Source organism: Eleutherodactylus coqui, chromosome 5 (genome assembly GCF_035609145.1).
Source record: "Eleutherodactylus coqui strain aEleCoq1 chromosome 5, aEleCoq1.hap1, whole genome shotgun sequence".
NCBI lineage: Eukaryota > Metazoa > Chordata > Amphibia > Anura > Eleutherodactylidae > Eleutherodactylus > Eleutherodactylus coqui.
The window spans coordinates 44,205,895-44,228,828 of record NC_089841.1 but is presented as its reverse complement, the minus strand read 5'-3'; the positions used below and the strand labels follow the sequence as shown (position 1 = coordinate 44,228,828).

Here is a 22,934-nt window from a genome sequence, read left to right as displayed (position 1 = left end):
GGGGACGGCGCTTAGCTTTGCCCCCATCCCGCCCCCTTCCATTGTACAGAACGAGCGGGGAGGAACGAGAGGTGAACCTCCGATGGGGAGGGAGGGGAATTGAACGATGGCCTGGTGAGCTCAGCGCATTTACGCCGGCCTCACTAGGCCATATGAATGGGCGCACAAACGCTTGATGTGTACGCCCATTCGCCAGATTTTTCACTCCCAATGTAGCGTATATCAGCCGGCTGTGAAAACGGATCGCCGATATGAGCTCGTGTGAAAGAAGCCTAAGGGAGAAGGAACACACAATCTATATCCCCATCCTTGGAGAGTACAAGTGAATTAGGATTTAGCACAGGGGTGGCGATTCTTTGTTTGAAGATTTACGTTTTGTTGGTTCTTGTAGCCTTCTTATTTTAGAATGAATGAAATAAATGGTAAGTCTTAGAGTCAGTGCGGTGACGGCATACATATGAAAATGATGATTATTATTGCCTGCTTGGTATAATTGGTTAGTCATACAACTGACTATAATCCTACAAAGTCCATGACTGTGTGCAAGTGTACCTAGAAGATCTGGTGCTGTTTGAAGGTAAAGGACGATCACACCAAATATTGATGCCATTTACATTTCTCTTTTGTTCAGTCATTTAGCATTTTGTTAATTTACAAATATGAAGCATTAACATGTCCAGTTTTGAAATTATTCTTACTTTGCAGCATTTTCCCACACCTGCCTAAAAGTTTTGCACCGTGCTGTACGAGTTGTACTGGGGTGGATCTTGCTTCATGCATGTGCAGTAGGCAGAACTAACTGCACCTGTAACTGCATCCAACCACTGGGACCCACAAGCATCACATGTCCTCAGATAATAAACGGTTCAATGGAGCACTAGTTAGCTTTTTCTGTCAGTCGCATTTATACTCTCTGTCAAAAACAATCCGGCGCCTAGAAGAAGTTGTAATTTTGCTGCAGATCCCGTCCTGCGGTTCCATCTCAGGCAGGTATACAAATGATGAGAGTTGTGGTGATTAGATGAACGGTCTTGTCACCTGAGACCCTAAATGTGGTTCCCCCCTTGTCCTATAAGAAGCTCTTGGAGGCTCCTTGTGTGTAGTGACCTCTTCTTCTGCTTGTGTAGAGCTTGTTGGCCACTAGACGCCTCTACGACGGATAAAAGAGATTTCACCCCGTTACCAGATTCTGAGAGGGGCACATTATTGGGATGGGAGAAGCTGGATGGTCGTAGCGATGAATTGTCCCCCACCGGCCGTTCTGACCAGACTGTTAGGAGGTGTTGGGACCAGTGGATGTGTGAGGGCACACAAGGTGACCGGGCTCAGGACCCCCGACAGACCACCAGTAGAGAGGATCATCTGATCTTTCGACAAGCACAAACAGCTCCAACTGTTTAGTTGTCCGCCATCCAGAGACAGGGGGCGCCATCATTACACCGCTGTGTTTGTCAGAACCATTTCCAGGAACTTGGCTGAAGGAGATTTGGTCTTACGGCACCCATTACATGTTCTGCCTTTCATACCCACCGTCACTTCCGTTTGCAGTTGTTTTTTGAACAATGAAACTGGATTGCCACAGAGTGATGAATCCAGGTTTAGTTTGGGCGCTGACAATGGCAGCGTTCATGTCTGGAGACCTTGGGGTGAGCGCCTCAATCCTGCCTTTGCTGTGGAGCGGCACACTGCCCCCACTGCTGGTGTGATGGTCTGGGGGGCCATCGCATACGACAGTCGGTCACCACTGGTAGTGGTATGAGGGACAATGACAGCTCAGCGGTATGTTCAAGACATCCTGCAGCCACATGTGTTCCTCTCATGGCGGCTTCCAAGGGGCAGCAGGATAATGGTCGGCCGCACAAGGGGGTCACAGGAAGCCCCCACAACATTGTCACACCTCCATGGCTGCCCGGTCACCAGATGTGTCACCAATAGAACGTGTATGGGAACATCTGGGACACCAACATCAACAACCTACGAGTTTGCAGGATATAGGGGCTCAGTTACAGCAAATATGGATTCATATGCCGCAGGATACCATAAGGAACCCTTATGCCTCCATGCCCGCCCGTATCACCTCTTGATCCAAGCTAAAGACAGTACAACAGAGTACTAGAGCCTACATGACTCCCGTATCACATCTTGTATCCAAGCTAGAGGCGGTACAACAGGGTACTAGAGCCTCCATGCCCGCCTGTATCACATCTTGTATCCAAGCTAGAGGTGGTACAACAGGGTACAAGAGCCTCCCTTCAAGGGGTGAGATAGAGATTAGAGATAGATTTATGTGATACATTCCCTTTAACTCTCTATCCTTTGTAATAACTCTACAGGTAGGGTTAAATAGTAGAGAAAAAGTCTATGAATGCAATTGCAACAATATACAGGTAATCAGTAATGATAGCAAACGACCGACCAGACGTGAGATGGAGATGTCATTGAGCTGGTGCTTCTACATCGTTCATTATATGGTGACATTCCTGGTGCCAGCTGTATGTTAGATAACCTGCTGCCAGCTGCCAGTCATACAGTTCTAACCTCGGTGCTCAGTGCCAGTGAAGCCATCTGCAGCTATCTGGGCATCAGCATCTTGGGGGTCTGAGAGCTGCATTTGGTCGGGTTATTTGGAATCCGTTAGTTTTGTGGTTTTGGGAAATTGTGCTCAGTCATCATCTTTCCTGGGAAAATGACATAGAAGAAAAACAGTTATGTGAGGGATTAGGGAGGTCCCTCGGCGTGCGGGGGTTGTCTCACATTTTATTTTTTTGTTAAAGCCAGGTCCCTCACAGCAAAAAATAAGATGCCAGCTCATCCTCACCTCTCCCAGCTCCCTGTCTATGACTTCAGATCTCCTCTCCGACATGTTGCTTCCAGGCTGCAGCAGCTTATGTACAGGATGTCACAGACTACTGCAGCCAATGACAGAGCACATGATCAAGCACTCAGTTCTGTCATTGGCTGTAGTAGCCTGTGACATCCTATACACAAAGTGCTGCAGACTGAAAGCGACATGTCAGAGATGGGACTTGGAGCCACCGAAGCTAGGAGAGGTGAGAATTAGCTGGTTTGTTATTTTTTTGCTATGGGGGACTGGCTTTAACAAAAATATTTCCTTGGACAACCCCTCTAAGGGATTTGGGGCAAAAAATGCACAGCATATCTATTAGAGGAGGTACAAACAAAAATGTACATCTAAGATTAAAGCAGAGAACATTTCTATAAGCACGCCAGTAGTTTGTATTAATTACTGAACATTTGGCTCAAAAGCCAATGAAAATACTCAAACTCTATTCAGCTGTTTTCGCCTTTAGGGCTTTAGAGCCATTTATGTTGGGCCTGTAAAAACAGGGATGTACTCAGAGGAGGTTCTGTAGTACCTGCAAACCCGGCTTATGAGAAGCCATAACATTTCTTCTGTTGCCACTAAGGGGAGATCACTTCTTATGAATTTATTACAAATTTAATTGGTAGCTGTAGAAATGTCTGCGCAGTGAGCTCCCCCTAGTGGTGGCTGCAGAATTATATTATGCAAGACTTTAGCTATGTTTGCTGTCAGTGAAAGAAAACACTCTTGATTCCATTCAGAGGCAAATAGCTGTCAGCTGTGAAGTGGATACAATTGTATCCAGTGTAGACAATGCTCTGTGAGCTAAACAGCCCGGACGCCAGACTGATACCTTGTACATAGCTAGTCCTGCCATCCACAGGATGTATGTTTATGCCCTGTCGCATTAAGGGGTTAAGTAAGTTTTTTTTTAGTGATTCTATTTACAGGGAAAATGTAGAATTGCATGATGGTCATTCACATGAATCACTGCCCTGTAATGCCAGGATGGCACAAAGCTCTTGGCTCATCACTTTAATGTATTGTTGACACGCTGCTGAATCTGTGCACACAATGTGCAAAATCCAGAAGTCTAACTGGCCAAAAACAAATATTAGCAAATCAGGAGGCGGTTATAGAAATTCAGCTGCAGACTACAAAACAGTAAGAGTTATATGACTGCCGGGGGTTAAAGATAAACACAGGGGCTGAATTATTAACTATCAACAAGTCAAAAAAAGAACTCCTTTAATTAACCTCTTATACCCAGGCTATTTTATTCCGTAAATCATATAGCAAGAAAATAGGAAATCAGTGTATAAATAAAAAGTTCTAAAATATCTTGTGTTTCAAATCTCAACCATTTTCAAAATCATTGCTTGCTGTCAGAGGCAGTAACCCTGTACATACCTAGTCCTTCAGCTCAAAAATGAATACGATTGTATCCAGTATAGACAATGCTCTGTGAGCTAAACAGCCCAGCCTCCAGACTGATACATTGTACATAGCTAGTCCTGCTCTCAGCTGAGAAGTGGATACAATTGTATCCAGTGTAGACAATGCTCTGAGAGCTAAACAGCCCGGACTCCAGACTGATACATTGTACATAGCTAGTCCTGCTGTCAGCTGTGAAGTGTATACAATTGTATCCAGTGTAGACAATGCTCTGTGAGCTAAACAGCCCGGACTCCACACTGACACATTGTACATAGCTAGTCCTGCTGTCAGCTGTGAAGTGGATACAATTGTATCCAGTGTAGACAATGCTCTGTGAGCTAAACAGCCCGGACTCCACACTGACACATTGTACATAGCTAGTCCTGCTGTCAGCTGTGAAGTGGATACAATTGTATCCAGTGTAGACAATGCTTTGTGAGCTAAACAGCCCGGACTCCAGACTGATACATTGTACATAGCTAGTCCTGCTCTCAGCTCAGAAGTGGATCAATTGTATCCAGTGTAGACAATGCTCTGTGAGCTAAACAGCCCGGACTCCAGACTGATAGATGTTGATGTTTTGTGTACACTCAATACAGTTATAGCCCCCTCTCAGCTGAAAACAGGACTAGTTATGTACTTATGTTGTTTAGCTCACAGAGCTTTGTTTTCTAGTGGTGGGTGTATAAATCTGTATACAGTAAGCTACCCCTAATGTAGGTTATACAAATCTATATACAGTGAGTTCTCCCTAGTAGTGGATATATAAATCTGTATACAGTGAGCTCCCTCTAGTGGTGGCTGTATAAATCTTTATATAAGGAGCTCCCCCTAGTGGTGGCTGTATAAATCTGTGTTCTCTGAGCTTTTTGTACACTTTTTGCATTATGCTCCCATCACTTCTCATTAATTAACCCTTTATTTCATCACTTTTTCCTTCACAGGAGAGAATATAGGGAGAAAGGACACAAAAGTTTACCCACGTGAGCGTGTGGTTCCAGAGGGGTCCAATGTCACATTTTGCTGCTTGCCTGGACAGGATCAGACAATACAAGAAATGATATACGGTCCTGAGAAGATGGAGAGATGCCTCGACATGGGAACGGACGTTTATGTAACCTCCAGAAATAATGTGTCAATGACCAGATCAGATGGAGCCAATGTGGTCTGCCTGGTGGATAAGGATGATGGTGTTCCCCCCGGGACGGTGCTCATCGTCAGCAGTAAGTGTGACGCATGGTTGTAGCCCACTATATGTGGAGGTGATACATCTCTTCCCTGGAGTAATGATGGTGCCCGCTGGGGTGTTATTTTGGCACAGTATGATGACATTATTTGGTTGCTATAAATCTTTTTAATTTGGGCTTTGTATGTGTTCATTGTATGGTACTAATTATGTGATCACTGTATGGCAGTGTTATGTGGGCACTGTATGGCAGTGTTACGTGGGCACTGTATGGCAGTATTGTGCATATTGCTAACTAGCTGATATACCCGGCTTCGCCCGAGTTAATTTGGTACTGGTGTTTATCTGGTGTTCACACGGAAAATCTTATGAAGTCGTGGTTACTTTAGAGATACTGAGGAAAAAAAATATGTTCACCATTTTGCATAGTTCTCTGCGTTACCCAGGAAACACCACGGGGAGGTAACAAAGCGACGTTTCCTTTATATAAAATGACATCAGGAAGTGAGAGAATTTGATTTCATACATAAAATTTGGACACTAATTCTTTTGCGCTTAGAATTGAATAATGAAGTTGGGACCCATTAGCTTTTCCTATTTATGACATAATCAATGCTCCTGCCAAATTTCCCGTTTCTATGACACCGGAAAGTGAAAAAATTACATTCCGCACGTAAAATTTGGACGCTAATTCTTTTGCGCTTAGAATTGAATAATCGAGTTGGGACCTATTAGCTTTTCCTATTTATGACATAATCAATGCTCGTGCCAAATTTCCCGTTTCTATGACACCGGAAAGTGAGAAAATTACATTCTGCACATAAAATTTGGACGCTAATTCTTTTGCGCATAGAATTGAATAATCGAGTTGGGACCCATTAGCGTTTCCTATTTATGACATAATCAATGCTCGTGTCAAATTTCCCGTTTCTATGACACCGGAAAGTGAAAAAATTACATTCCGCACGTAAAATTTCGACGCTAATTCTTTTGCGCATAGAATTGAATAATGGAGTTGGGACCTATTAACTTTTCCTATTTATGACATAATCAATGCTCGTGCTAAATTTCACGTTTCTATGACACCGGAAAGTGAGAAAATTAGATTCCGTACGTAAAATTTGGACGCTAATTCTTTTGTGCATAGAATTGAATAATCAAGTTGGGACCCATTAGCTTTTACTATTTATGACATAATCAATGCTCGTGCCAAATTTCACGTTTCTATGACACCGGAAAGTGAAAAAATTACATTCCACACGTAAAATTTCGACGCCAATTTTTTTGCGCTAGAATTGAATAATCGAGTTGGGACCTACGAACTTTTCCTACTTATGACATAATCAATGCTCGTGCCAAATTTCACGTTTCTATGACACCGGAAAGTGAGATAATTAGATTCCGTACGTAAAATTTGGACGCTAATTATTTTGCGCATAGAATTGAATAATCGTGTTGGGACCCATTACCTTTTCCCATTTATGACATAATCAATGCTCGGGCCAAATTTTAAGTTTCTATGACATTGGAAAGTGACAGATTTAGATTACGTACGTAAAATTTTGACGCCAATTCTTTTGCGCTAGAATTGAATAATCGAGTTGGGACCCAATTACTTTTCCTATTTTGGAGATAATCTATGCGTGTGCCAAATTTCATGTTTCTACGACATCGGGAAGTTGGAGAACTTTTGGCGAGTCAGTCAGTGAGTCAGTGAGTCAGTCAGTCAGTGAGTCAGTGAGGGCTTTCAGCTTTATATATATAGATAAGTATTTTCTGTATGCTAATAATATGTAGACATTGTATAGCAGTATTATGTGAACCATAATTGGCAGTATTGTATGGGCACTGTAGGGAAGTTTAAAGGGGTTGTCCCGCGCCGAAACGGTTTTTTGTTTTTTTTTTAACCCCCCCCCCCGTTCGGCGCGAGACAACCCCGATGCAGGGGTTAAAAAAACAAACAGCACAGCGCTTACCTGAATCCCGGCGGTCCGGCGTCTTCATACTCACCTGCTGAAGATGGCCGCCGGGGTCTGCTCCCTCCGTGGACCGCAGCTCTTCTGTGCGGTCCATTGCCGATTCCAGCCTCCTGATTGGCTGGAATCGGCACGTGACGGGGCGGAGCTACACGGAGCCGGCATTCTGCACGAGCGGCTCCATTGAATACAGCAGAAGACCCGGACTGCGCAAGCGCGGCTAATTTGGCCATCGGAGGCCGAAAATTCGTCGGCACCATGGAGACGAGGACGCCAGCAACGGAGCAGGCAAGTATAAAACTTTTGATAACTTCTGTATGGCTCATAATTAATGCACAATGTACATTACAAAGTGCATTAATATGGCCATACAGAAGTGTATAGACCCACTTGCTGCCGCGGGACAACCCCTTTAAGCACTGTATACCAGTATTGTGGGCCCTGTATGCTATTGTTGAGGGCACTGTATGGCAGCATTATGTAGTCACTATATAGCAGTATTATGTGAGACCTGTATAGAAGTACTGTTTATATCACTAATATGTAGGTTCTGTATGGACGTGTATGGCAGTCTATGGTAATAGATGTATTATGTGGCAGTATTCTGTGTGTAGTGTATTTTATTGTTATTAAGAGTTCTGCAGTGCTATTATTCATCCCCACATGGCGGTATTATTTAGGCAGTATAATGGAGGGATCAGTCTAGGTTTACACCACATTAGGGTACTATGTTCAACATATACATGGAGAAATACTTCTGATGTATAGTATAGACTGACACACAAATGCCATACAGTGCCCAAATATTACAGCCCTACAGTGCACATACAAAGGAATGCCATTCGGTCCTGTGGGGTAAATCCTTGGCAGTGCCCTGTTCTTATTAAGATGTGACAGGAAATCCATGTAATGTCATTTGATCACATCAACTGATCACCGTTGTATGACTGAGTGGCAGCCTGGAAGTAAGATAATTTTGTCAGGCCTCAATTGGATGCTGCAATCACTTCAAACAGATGGTAAACAAGTAGTGGGCATCAGTGGTGCAAGATCAGCAGTAATGCTATACAATACTATATACACTATATACCATATATACACTACACTGTATAGGCTGACCTCTAACACAGGTCTAAAAATACAGGAAAGGATTAAAGATTCTTAAATGAAGCCCCACCATGTACGCATTATCTTAACCCCCCCCCCTTTTACCCTGAAAATAAGCCCTAACCTGATTTTCAGGATTTTTGGGAAGGCTAGAAATATAAGCCCTACCCTGAAAATAAGCCCTAGCTGCATTGCATTAAAAAAAAGAAAGTAATACATTGCCTAGCAGGTACGGTCCGCATTCTCCTGCTGCTCTCTGGAGCTCCGACGTGCTTCTTGCAGTCTTCGCCCCCCCACCAAAGACCACATCCTGGTTCCAAGATTCATAAATCCCACCTCCAGCGATGGCTCTGATTGGCTGAGCAGTGTTCGAGAAACCAATCAATGCAGCGCTCGATGAACCTACGCGATGGCTGTGATTGGTTCATCGAGTTCTGCATTGACTGGCTGAGCAGCGGTGGAAGAATTAATCACAGCCATGGTGTTGTTGTTTATGAATTGGCCAATCAATGTCGCAGTGACATGGACCAAGCCTGCTAGGTAAGTATAATAAGACATCCCCCGAAAATAAGACCTAGCACCTCTTTAGGGGGAAATAATATAAGACAGGGTCTTATTTTTTGGGAAACACAGTATATATGTCCTGTGTCAGTTTGTAACTGAAATACTGCCACCCTCTGGTTAAATGACCACATTCCTCGCTAAGGCATTTATATCTATGGGCCAATAGAGGGGGACTTGACCCCTAATTGTTTATACTGTAGAGGACACTGTGGCCCACACTCAGCAGGTGGGGGTTGAGGAAGAACGATGCCATACCACTCACTCACCAGTGTAGCAGAGAGCAGCTCCTGCTACACTCACAGTTAGCACCCGCATTGAAGCGCTGTATAGGATGCACAGCATGATGTGGGCAGTGCCAAGCAGGGATAGGGGGGAAGTAAGCCATCTCATCCAAACTACCTCCACTGTGCCTCAGCAGTGCAGCAGAGAGTGGCTTCCACTACATTAACCTGCACAATTAGCTCCGCTACTAATGCCCCACCAACATACGGCCGGCCGTTCCTGCTGCATTCAGCGCCCACATGGAAGTGCTGCACAGGGATGTATATAATTTAGATCAGAGGGATAAAGTAACCCCTATTATTTAGTATCTGTCTACTGTATTTTATTACCCCCCTCAGCTCGGTGCTGCTGGGAGGACCCCAAAGTGTATAAAAGTTACTGCTCAGTTCCAAAATCTTCAGAAAGGAAAGCACTTGAGGTGTAGCAACAAGTACAGACAGTTGGTTAAGGGAAACTGCCAGGTACAATGTTGCAGGAATCGTCCCAGTGACAAACCTGGATAAGCAGTACAGGACTTTGTTGTAGGCAGCGGTACCTCCAGTCGCCATCTCCTGACCTGGATATATGGAAATGGACTGTATTCAATAAATGTAAATCTTGATGTTAATTCCATTCCTGACTCCTGGGGCTCCTTTTCACTAGGGTACCTACACCAACTGCACTGTAAGATCATCCCTAGAGGAAGAGACCAGCACATAACATCAAGTCCCCCATCATTCACTGTGGTGCAGGCGAGTTGGAATTATAGGCTCTATCTAACAGGTGTGGGAGTGCAGTACACGGAAGGGCCTGTAGAGGACTGCAGACAGGACTTCTGGTACTGCAGTGAAAGGGTTAACACCTATGGATGTGGCAGAGAGCTACATAAAAGTCTTGGTTCCTGACACATTCAGGGGAAGTGATAGTGCAGTAGAGTTGAGGTGGTGCAGGTCGGTGGTCTAAGGTGGACCAGCAAAGGCCTGAGTTGGACAGGGGACAACAACCCTCGACTCATATTGTAAGGCCTCAAGTTTGACAGGGAAGACGACCCTAAACTCACACCCAGGTGGGCTGCGGTTAATATGGACACTGGTATGCTGTACATGATTGCTGTGTGATGTGCCATAAATACTGGCAAGCGCCAGATTTAAAGAGAGTCCACGTCTCCTGAGTGTTTTCTGCACATGTGGTGCCCATTTCCTGACAGAGAGGTCGATGATCTGCAGGCAAGAACAGCCCCCCTCCCTCCCATCCTTTGCCACACGGGCCTCCTGCCCTGGTTCACTACATGTACAGTGTGATGTGGGCCCTTAAGTAGATGCATATTCTATTAGTCACCGTCCTGGGATGGGCTATCTACTAGTAAATGCATCTGAGATTATTAGAGGGGTCTCCATCCTTTTCACATGTGGATCATCTTTGGTATCTTACAGGATTACCGGATGAACCCAAAGACTTTTCATGTAAAACCCAAGACCTGCGATTACTGAGATGCACCTGGGATCCTGGACACGGCTATAACTTTTATAATCATCTCAGCGTCCGTTATGTTCTCCATGAATGGTAAGTGGTGATAATAATGGGAACGCCGTCAGACAATATAAGGGTGGAGCTATAAAACTACAAGATCTGTGATTTGCACACACACACTCACACTATTGGGGTGTGTTCATACAGCGGAATCCGACATGGGCTTTTCTGCATGGTTTCCACCTCTAAGGCTTCCATCATGCAGGATGTTTGAGCTGCGGAATTCCTGCTGTGCTTCTGCAGATGGTGGAGCTAACGAGCTTTGTGGAATTTGCTGCTGTTTTAGTTGCAGGTTTTGTTTATGTGGTTGCATCTTTATGTGTGGATTTTATGCGGTGGAATGTATTGCGTTTTTGTGATATGGTAGCGGTAGGGTAAGAGAGCGGGGCACAGGCTTTGGGTTTTATTGGAGTATTGATTGCATTGTATGTACTGTCTCTTTAAGATTGCGTTGTAAAAAATGTTTTGTTTAAGATTGTACCCTCTGGACACGGGGTTGGACCACCCATTGCTGGCGCAACATGCCAAAAGTCCCCATTGTCCGGTAAGCAGGGTGTGATATACAAGTGTAAGGGCGGTGCCTGCTACCTGCAAAGAGTGAGTGAAGCTGATTTCACATCTGCGTTCAGGGGTTCCGTTTCTCTGCTTTGATCTGAGAGCAGGAAAGGGGAATCCCCTGGCTGAACGGATCCATCTTATGACAAAGCCGAAGAGTACCCAACGGACCCCTCTGACTATAATGGGGTCTGTTTGGTCTCCGCTCAGTTATCTGGCATTTTACTGGATAAAAAAGTCCTGCAATCAGGACTTTTCTTTCAGTATTTTGGATCGGATTCGCAACGGAACCTCCAATCGACTGTTCCCAGTGTGTGAGGATCTACATACTGCGAGAAGTCTAAGGCGAAGTGAGGACTACCTTCTGAGCTCCCAGTGTGCCACCTCAGCGACCAGAGCGAATCCAAGCGTCACATTAAAGTTCTGTTGAAGTTCACTATAGAGGTGCGTTCTGGTACTTCTTGTGGGGATAAAAACCGGAAGGAATGCAAGTTATACAGAGTGGGAGATAAGACCGTAGCAGGGGGATAAGCTGGGCAGATGATGTGGACCGCAAGGTTTCCTGTGGAAGACTCCACATCTTGAGATCCAGGTAGGCTCCAGAACCCCCAGAGACTGCTACATCTGTCGGCCGATCCTGGCTCAGAGGACTCTGTCCCTTTTCAGTCATTCCTGGCTTTAAGTTCACACTGGCAAACTTTATTTTCAAAAATCCACAAACGCAGATTCACTGTTTCCGCTGCAGAAATGCTTCAAAATCTGTAACAAAATTCTATTTGTGGCTATTTTTTTTTGGGGGGGGGGGGGGGGGGGGGGCGATGACTGTTGAAAATCTCATTGCTCTCACGTTTACTTGGGGATTGATTTCAGTGTAGATTTACTAAAGAATTATAAATCTTGTTATTTGTATAGTGCCAACTTATTCCGCAGCGCTTCCAGGTAATTTATTTATTACCTCCCTCCTGCAGCTGATCCCTCTCTTCCTCCATCCCTCTGCCCATCCACAGCACACAGAAATTGAGCGAGAGAACCTCCTGCAGCTGTATCCCCCTTCTCCCTTTACCCTTTTACAGCACAAAGTCCCTTTATGACAGACAGTGCTGCAGCTGCATCCCCTCTTCCCTTCATCCCTCTACCCTCCCACAGCACACAGGCACTTTATGACAGGCAGTGCTGCAGCTGCATCCCCTATTCCCTTCATCCCTCTACCCTCCCACAGCACACAGGCACTTTATGACAGGCAGTGCTGAAGCTGCATCCCCTCTTCCCTCTACCATCTGACAACACAGACACAGAGAAAACATACTGCAGCTGCACCCTCCTCTCCCTCTCACAGCACATAGACACTTTATGAGAGACCCTACTGCAGCTATTTCCCCTATTCCCTCTACTCTCCCACAACACACAGACTCAGAGAGAACATACTGCAGCTGCATCCCCTTTTCCCTTTATCCCTCTACTCTCGCGCAGCACACAGACACTGTATGACAGACAGTGCTGCAGCAGCATCCCCTCTTCCCTCTACCATCTCACAACACACAGACACCGAGAGAAAGAGAACCTGCTGCAGCTTCATCCCCCTCCTCCCCCATTACTCTTTTTTTTTTTGCAAGGAGGTTTAGATACATTTACAGAGATCCTGCGGGCAGGAAAAAGGCAAACCATAAACTGCTGGATGGTAAGGAAGATGATGCTGTTCCCTGATATTATAGATTACAGTGATTCATTAAGTGGCTTCTTCTATACTACTTACTCCTCCTATTATATCTGTCCTATATTTGATTGTAATTCTCCTTCCCTTTTATTCAAGGTCGTCACGGAAAAATATTTCTTGTGAGAGAGATCACTGCGATCGCTGGCCGATTCAGATGGACCAGCAGATGTACAACTTTTCATTGACCGCTACAAACCCAATAGGAGAGAGGAGGATCAACTCCATTGTGTATCTCACCGAGAGTGGTATGTGCTATCCGTAACCATACCTACGCTACAGGCAGGGGTATATCTGTAACCATAGCCACGCTACAGGCAGGGGTATATCCGTAACCGTACCTACGCTACAGGCGGGGGTATATCCGTAACCGTACCTACGCTACAGGCGGGGGTATATCCGTAACCGTACCTACGCTACAGGCGGGGGTATATCCGTAACCGTACCTACGCTACAGGCGGGGGTATATCCGTAACCGTACCTACGCTACAGGCGGGGGTATATCCGTAACCGTACCTACGCTACAGGCGGGGGTATATCCGTAACCGTACCTACGCTACAGGAGGGGGTATATCCGTAACCGTACCTACGCTACAGGCGGGGGTATATCCGTAACCGTACCTACGCTACAGGCGGGGGTATATCCGTAACCGTACCTACGCTACAGGCGGGGGTATATCCGTAACCGTACCTACGCTACAGGCGGGGGTATATCCGTAACCGTACCTACGCTACAGGCGGGGGTATATCCGTAACCGTACCTACGCTACAGGCGGGGGTATATCCGTAACCGTACCTACGCTACAGGCGGGGGTATATCCGTAACCGTACCTACGCTACAGGCGGGGGTATATCCGTAACCGTACCTACGCTACAGGCGGGGGTATATCCGTAACCGTACCTACGCTACAGGCGGGGGTATATCCGTAACCGTACCTACGCTACAGGCGGGGGTATATCCGTAACCGTACCTACGCTACAGGCGGGGGTATATCCGTAACCGTACCTACGCTACAGGCGGGGGTATATCCGTAACCGTACCTACGCTACAGGCGGGGGTATATCCGTAACCGTACCTACGCTACAGGCGGGGGTATATCCGTAACCGTACCTACGCTACAGGCGGGGGTATATCCGTAACCGTACCTACGCTACAGGCGGGGGTATATCCGTAACCGTACCTACGCTACAGGCGGGGGTATATCCGTAACCGTACCTACGCTACAGGCGGGGGTATATCCGTAACCGTACCTACGCTACAGGCGGGGGTATATCCGTAACCGTACCTACGCTACAGGAGGGGGTATATCCGTAACCGTACCTACGCTACAGGCGGGGGTATATCCGTAACTATACCTACGCTACAGGCGGGGGTATATCCGTAACCGTACCTACGCTACAGGCGGGGGTATATCCGTAACCGTACCTACGCTACAGGCGGGGGTATATCCGTAACCGTACCTACGCTACAGGCGGGGGTATATCCGTAACCGTACCTACGCTACAGGCGGGGGTATATCTGTAACCATACTTGCGCTACAGGCGGGGGTATATCCATAACCGTACCTACGCTACAGGCGGGGGTATATCCGTAACCGTACCTACGCTACAGGCGAAGGTATATCCGTAACCGTACCTACGCTACAGGCGGGGGTATATCCGTAACCGTACCTACGCTACAGGCGGGGGTATATCCGTAACCGTACCTACGCGACAGGCGGGGGTATATCCGTAACCGTACCTACGCGACAGGCGGGGGTATATCCGTAACCGTACCTACGCTACAGGCGGGGGTATATCCGTAACCGTACCTACGCTACAGGCGGGGGTATATCCGTAACCGTACCTACGCTACAGGCGGGGGTAGGTTTCAGTTTTGTCTACAACAGTTTCTGGCATAAATTATAACAAGAATATGCCAGCGTCCAGATTATCGTGGAGAGGATGAAATATCGTGTACACGGATGGGTAATTTATGTGGATTTGAAAATGGCGACTTACTGCTTTTCTGGTTGATAGGAAAAAAATATTCCTTCCCCCCACTGCACATAAAACATGTTTGATGAAGCAATTTAGTCAAAGTGCTTGGTCATAATGGAGACTGCTTACACCACGTATGTTTAACCTTTCCAAGTCTGAGGAGAAGGAAAATGCAGGAATATTTGATGGACCTCTGATAAGAACTCTCTTCAGGGATGCCCACTGTGTTACAACTATGAAGCTGGAGCTTGGAATGCCTTCTCTAATGCGGGCAGACGTTCTTAGGGAACAGGAAAGCTGACAACTACTAGATTGTGGAGGAGCTTTTCTTGAGTTTTCAATCACTTGGATATAAAATGAGTATTGAGGTGCACTACTTACAGTGATATGAAAAGATTGAAAAAGCTATCCATAGCAACTTGCCACCAATTGTCGATCACTCTAGTGATATTGCAAGCCTCTATACTAACGACTCCAAGCTTGTAATCTCGTCAGCGTGACTGATCGAGGCTCTGCCGTGATGGCTGGTAGTGACAAGTGCTCTCAGAATAGGCGATCTATGAGTAATCTGGGATAGATAGGTATCATCCCCTCTCCCTCCTGTACGTGGCAAATTGGTTGTAGCGGTGGTATTCTAACAACTCCAAGCTTGCAATACTGCTAGAGTGATCCATCGAGGTTCTGCCATGACGGTTGGTAGCGGCAAGTGCGCTCGGAATAGTCAATCCGTGAGTAATCAGGGACAGAGGTGGGATTGATAGGTATTGTCTCCTCTCCCTCCTGTATGTGACACTTACATTGTCACTTGGGTAAATTTCCAGAGAACCTGGGTGATGTTAGTGAAGAGGAAGGTGAACGCTTTCATCAAGATATTAAAGTAATGGAAGAACGCTACCAAGGCCGATGGGGCTCCAATATGATGGCAGGTTACTGCTGGAGCTTGATGAGATGTTCCAAAAGTTGAGCACGACAGAATGTCAAAGAAGAGGAAGTTTATGTAGCTGTAGCATGACCGAAATGAATACAATTTTTGGATGTCTCGATTTTTACTTATTCCACTATCAGCATAAAATTAAAGTTTCTAGTGAAAATACAATATCTCAGATCCCGAAAACCTGATGTGATGGACAAAATCTGATGACCTATTTAGATTCAGCACCCCAAAATTAGCTAAAATCCATCGGAAAACCTTGTGCCAGAAAAATTGTGTTATCATTCGTCATTCATATGCTGCCGGTACTTACACTGAATGATTGTTCAGATTCCTGCGATCCAGCGAGAATCTAAATGATTATGGCTCAGTGTAAAAGGGCCCCTCATTAGACCCCTTTAACCCCTTGAGTGGCACGCCCGGAAATTTTGCGGGACGAGCTCCACTGCTCATAGTGACATAGCCCGGAAGATTTCCGGGCTATGTATCACTATGGGAGCTGCAGAGCACAATGCCACAAGCTGTGACAGTGTGCTCTGCCTGCAAAGACCCACACAGAGCAGTGCAAGGGCTTTTTAAAAACCAGCAGAAGATATTGCCGATATGTCGGCAACCTCCTGCTTTGTTTACAGGTTGCCATAGAGACCATCGGCTTGTCAGAAGCAAGCCGATGGTCTCTGTGGCAGGGAGAGCTGGTTGTTAGCTGTCAGAGGACAGCTAGGTACCAGCTCTTACAGCAGAGATCAGAGAAAACCTCCGATCTCTGCTGTGTTAACCCTTTACATGCTGCAGTCTATGTGACTGCAGCATGTAAAGGGCTGTCACTGCAGCATGTAAAAGGCTGTCACCATCGGACCCCTGGAATGTGATCAGGGTCCTGATGAGTCCCTGTGGAAGTCCCCTAAAGGGACAAAAAAAAAATGTAAAAAATTATTTAAAAAAATAATAACACTTGTCTCCCTTTACTTTGTAAAAAAATCAAAAATACAATCACACAAGTGGTATCCATGCGTCGTAATGACCCAGAGAAGGAAGTTAATACATTATTTAACCCCTTAATGACATGGCCCCTTTTTTTCTTTTTTCCCCATTTCTTTTTTTCCTCCCCCCTGTTTAAAAAAAATCACAACTTGTCCTGCAAAAAACAAGCCCTCATATGGCCATGTCAATGGAAAAATGAAAAAGTTATGGCTCTTGAGACGCAACTGCAAAATTAGTTGAAATTCAATGATTAGACCATTTAAAAAAAACCTGCCCTGGTGGGCACGACAGGGTGGTAGGAAACCCGCCACTCAAGGGGTTAAGAAAGACCATCTATTTAACATCTGCTCAGGGCGCCATGTGCATTGTATACAAATGAAGCCTTCGCTCACTGGCACCATATAGTCGTGACCATGGCACTCAACTACATGGTAGCGCTCCACCTGACTGGATTGGATTCCATGGGCATTTGGGTGTTGGTCAGCATCTGCTGATGGGAATCCGAGCATATAATGAATGTTGTGGTCTGTCCGCTAATCGATTCTCTTCAAACTAAGAAGGATCTCTATCATGACCATCTGATAACTTTCCCGCGCACAAACAACTTCCTCTAAGACAAAGTCTTCTCTAGAAGGAAAAGATCAACCATGTACAGAAGACTTTGGCTTCTATTCCCAGTCATTGTTACAAGGTTTGTGAAAAGGTCTGACACTGAATTGCAGGAATGCTGCCTTCCAATAGGTGGCGACATTGTTCCATCTTCCTATTTGCATAAATTTCCCAGTGGAGCATGCAAGTCTCCTCCCCCTTAGTAGATGCCCTCTCTAAGTCTAGGCATTTGCTTACGGTTACTAAGTACTCCCGAGAGATTTGTGCGCAACTCGCATCGGACACCTGTCCATGTGCTGTCTGATATATGGAAGGTCTGCACACTGATATGTATTCGCACGTCCTAATTCTGGTCTGTGATACGGAGACCATTGTTCATGTGGCCCATTGGTCCGTGTGAAAAAATAGCAGTGTGCGTAGCCTCATAGGCTATAATGGGTCGGCGTGCTGCCATAAATTAACACAGACAACACTGACCCAAATACTGTAGTGTGCCGGAGGCCTCAGGAGAAACTTTGCCCCTTTCAACCCACATCGTAGGCCTCTAACCCAGCGGCCCCCTGATGAAGGGTAAAAACCCCCAAACTGTCTGTCTTTACATGGTAATCTTTTCCTTCTGGAGAAGACTCTGACCTATACTCCCAGTCATTGTTACAAGGCTTGTTAAAGGTCTTGCAGGAATTCTGCCTTCCAACAGGTGGCGCTGTAGAGGCATTGTTTCATCTTCCAATTTGCATACACAGAGACTTAAGGACCAATTACACGGGACGACTGTCAGGCAAACGGTGTGTAGTGGCCTGAAAAATAGGCACTACATAGCACATTTTCATTATGGGGACCGGTAATATAATAACCGGCCCTAGGGTTTAATCTGAGTCAGTTTACACAAGGGATGCAGGTAACCTAGCAACCAGATAGGACGTTTATTAGTCAGCTGGACAAGATAGAAAAAATGCATAGAGACTCAGATGAGGCAGGTAGCCTAGCAACCAGATAGGCTGTGATTGGCTGCAGACAAACTGGTCAGGTGACAGGAGTCAGTTGGTGAGTGAGCCAGTGAGTCGCACCAGGCAAAGCAAGTGCCAGAGAGAGAGCACCAGAAAAAGAAGCGCCCGACAGGTTCGGGGGGCGGCGTGGTGGAGTGGGGGGTAGCAGTGGGGGAACGGGGGGGAGCTGACCCCCCCACCCACCGCTCACCCCCGGCGCCCCCCAAATTCTTTCACCCGAGTAGTCAGTTACTCGAAAAAAGCGGTGCTTGATTGCGAAATCGTGCTTTGTGGTGTTACGATAATGCTTTGAACTGGCACCATAGCCATTTCTGGCGACATAACAGATGCCCGACACTCTTCTCCGCATATACTCACTCCCATGCTGTTAAACAGGAGCAAGTATTGCTGGCTCGCTCACAGAGTGGCCAGCAGTGGGCCGGGGCGGCTGGAAAAGATTTCTCTCCTCCCTCTCCCCCGCCCCTCTCCATTCATTTAACGCAGCCATTCAGGACCGCTGCATAAAGCTGCGGTAAAATCCTGAAGGATCGTTTAGTGTAAACAGCAGCAATTCAGTACTGAACGGCCTCTGCTGAAAGTGAATGGAGAGGGGCCACATTGAAAATCATTGGTTTCATAATTGTGCGTTTTCACTCATCACATCATGTGATTTTATCACCGGTGTGAAGGCACCCTTATCCTCAGGATAGGTCATCAATAGTTGATTGTGGGTCCACCACTCAGGACCCTAGCTGATCCAGCATCTGCCATCAGCACCACAACACACAGTGTATGGGGGGGAAAGCGGTTAGCTCCAACCTCTATGTAGTGGCTGGTGATGGTAATTGTAGGCTGGGGTCCCATTAAAATGAATAACACCAGCACCTGCAATTACAAGCGCTGGCCACTGTACAGAGGACGGAGCTAAGTGCTTCCGCTCTGACTCCTCTGTGTCATGATGCTGACAACAACTGCCCAATAGAGATGAGCAAGCGTATTCGCTAAGGCAAACTACTCGAGCAAGTAGTGCCTTATGCGAGTACCTGCCTGCTCGTCTCAAAAGTTTTGGGTGCCGGCGGGGAGCGGCGGGGGAGGAACAGGGGGGGGGAGATCTCTCTCTCTCTCTCTCACTCTCTCCCCCCCGCTCATTCCCGCAACTGACCGCTCTCCCCCCGCCGGCACCTGAATCTTTTGAGACGAGCGGGCAGGTACTCGCATAAGGCACTACTCACTCGAGTAGTTTGCCTTAGCAAGTACACTTGCTCATCTCTACTGCCCAATCAGCTGATCGGCTGAGGTTCCGAGTGGTGGACCCCCACTGATCAACTATTGATAACCTATACCGAGGATGGGTGATAAATAGTAATAGCCTGGAAGACCCCTTTAGGGCCCTTCCAGAGGATGGAATTACATCACAGCCAAATCTGCAGCTACAGAAGTCCACATCAAAATCTGTAGGTAGCCTGCGGATTTTGGTGCAAAACTTACCGCAGCTTGTGGTGCTTCATGTGGCCTATTCCATCCGGTGTGCGAAGTCTCTTATAGTATGCCTTGTCTGCACCCCGCTGTGCCATGTAATTGTTACATTGTGTCCCCCCGATTGTAAGGAACTGCTCTTACCTTATTTTTACTTCCCAGTTCTACTTTTGGCACCCCACAAACTGAGTGCAGAATCCGTGAACGCCTCCGCCATCACACTCACCTGGTCGCTGAGAGCCGACTACACGTCCCTGCTGGTCCGGTGTCAGGTGGATCTCCAGAGGAACCCAGGCAGTGAGGTCTGCCATACTTTCTATCTCTTCTAATTGAGGGCTTTTCTCAGGAACCTAGCAGATATAAAACTCATTACACTAATTGCCCGTTACAATCAAAAGGTGCATGGTATGTGTGCAAAATGTATAGTAAAACGTTTCAATAGCAAAAAAAATGTATGTTTAATCACATTGCACTTGCATAAAAATTGCATCAAAATGCAAGTGTTTTTTTTTCCCCCTTTTTTTCCTCAACTCCAATAGAAAATAATATGCAAAATAGGACCTGCAGTACTATTTCCAGACTATCGGTCCAAGAAACAAAATTGGTCATTCACACACGCAATAGCTGACCGTACGTCTACATCATGCGTGAAGCTGGCCGGTGTGAATGCACCCTAGCTCCAGAAGTGGGCGCTGTTGTAATTGGATCCCCTGTTAAACCGTTGATTTTTGCTTCTGGGGGGCGAGAGTAGAGGAATATCAGGGGTCGCGCATCCTGATGCACGGCACCTTTACAATTCACAAAAACTGTGCAAAATCCTTTAACTGTTCTGCTTCAAGTTTCATAAAACTAAGGGTCGATTCAGACGAATGTATACCGGCTCGGTTTTCACGCCCAGCCGATATACGTCGTCTCTCTCTGCAGGAGGGGAGCCTGGAAGAGCCAGGAGCAGTGCTCTGAGCTCCCGCCCCCTCTCTGCCTCCTCTCCACCCCCTATCCGCCCCTCTGCACTATTTGCAATGGGGAGAGGTGGGACAGGGGTGGGGCTAATTCTCAAATTCTCACCACTTAGCCCCACACACGCCCCACCTCCTTTCATTGCAAATAGTGCAGAGGGGCAGATAGGGGGTGGAGAGGAGGCAGAGGGGGCGGGAGCTCAGTTCCTGCTCCTGGCTCTTCCATCCCCCCCCCCCCCCCTGCAGATGAGGACACCGTATATCGGTTCGGCGTGAAAACCAAGCCGATATACGGTCGTCTAAATCCACCCTAAAAATGTAAAATGTTGCAAATTTTTGCCCCCAAAAAGGCTTGTCTTAAACTATACAATTTTTTTCACACCCTACTTAATAACCTCACTCTCTGTATTTGTAATGCCCCTTACATGACAGAAGATCCTGATTTTCTTGGTTTTACGTCATTCATTTAGGTCAATATGACGAGTAGAGGAAAACAGTCTACTGGGATATACAATGTCAGACTGGGCGGATTAGAACCGTACACACTATATAACCTGACAGTGCGCTGCATGGCGGTGTCATCGCTGGCCGGATGGAGCAACTGGAGTCATCTTTTAGTCACGACACTGGAGGATGGTAAGTAGATTGTACAAAGAAATGTCACTTTCAGTTTTTTCATTTTTTTTTTACTTTCATGTGGGCGGCCATATTGGAGCAGGACACTTCCTGTATTGCCTTTATACAGGCAGCCATACTGGAGACACTTCCTTCCTGTATTTTCCTTATATATACAGTAAAGCATGTGGTTTGCACTTTATCAGAGTTAATGGACAGAATAATCTCATAGTTTATTACAGTCTCCAGGAAGCGATGCAATACAAACCAGGGAGTGCTATACAGATTACTATCTGTATACAGATTAGTATCTTGTATTATCTAGGCCTTCAGCTGTACAATAGAGCTATCAAGAACTCTCTCACCCTTTAATGATATTGAGATGACTCTGCTCATATGTTCCCAGTCTATACAACAAAGCTTTCAAGTGAGCTATAGAAAACAGGAAGTGATGCAGCACAGCCCCTTCTCCCAGAGACCAAGCAGTGACAGGGGAGCTGCATAGAGAGTCTTATTTGTATTACTATCCTACCTTATCTAGGCCTCTAGCTGTACAGTAGTATCTCTACATGTATTGCAATCCCAAAATGATTTCATATAACTCATGTAATCCAGCTCAGATACATACATACTAAACTTCTCCCCATATAAGATTTATCAGGGAGGATATTGGGGCAAGGGGGGCACGGAAAGAAGGGAAAAGAGAGGTTTCTTTCTTTATTGGGGTGGTGGTGGGGATGGGGGGTTGGAACACTGGGGAAGGGGGTAACCACAATGGCCCTCAACCAGGCCTCTAATAACCAATAACCATTGACCTGCCCGACGCCAAGATGATTCTTAGATGTCTTTCGAATGTGTTTTTTTTTTTTTTTTTCTCCTCCTGCTATTATTTCCAATTTGGTATCGGTGAGGTCTCAGGACCTGTTTCCATAACATGGCGCCCAGGTCTCCCGACCAATGTCGCAGAACACTTCTATGTGGTATTTATTGGGGGTCTCCCACCATCACTCTCTCCAAGTACCAGCAACTTAGTTTAAAGGACTCCTTAATAGCTTCTTTTACCCGTCGAGGCAAAATCTCAATGAAGCTTTCCCATGTTTCAAAGAAATTTTGGACCTGTGCTTCTTTTGCCAATGTTGCCTCCGCCCAATCCATGTGCATGAGGAAAGATAGTTTTTCCATAAAGAGCCGTAACAGAGGGGAGGATGTGTCAACCCAGGTCTGCAGGACTGTTTTAACCCCTGCCATG

The 22,934-nt window shown here is 46.2% G+C and overlaps 1 protein-coding gene across 3 annotated transcripts in view; it reads left to right on the top strand.

The window, feature by feature from the left end:
* The window catches only part of OSMR (oncostatin M receptor), a 79,105-nt gene that overhangs the window by 36,218 nt on the left and 19,953 nt on the right, over nt 1-22,934 (top strand). For all 3 annotated transcript variants that reach the window (XM_066602405.1, XM_066602403.1, XM_066602404.1), the window contains exons 5-9: nt 5,206-5,484; nt 10,789-10,918; nt 13,251-13,399; nt 20,277-20,416; nt 21,541-21,706. In XM_066602405.1, the coding sequence (XP_066458502.1) occupies nt 5,206-5,484; nt 10,789-10,918; nt 13,251-13,399; nt 20,277-20,416; nt 21,541-21,706 (864 nt within the window). The remainder of the gene's footprint in view (nt 1-5,205; nt 5,485-10,788; nt 10,919-13,250; nt 13,400-20,276; nt 20,417-21,540; nt 21,707-22,934) is intronic.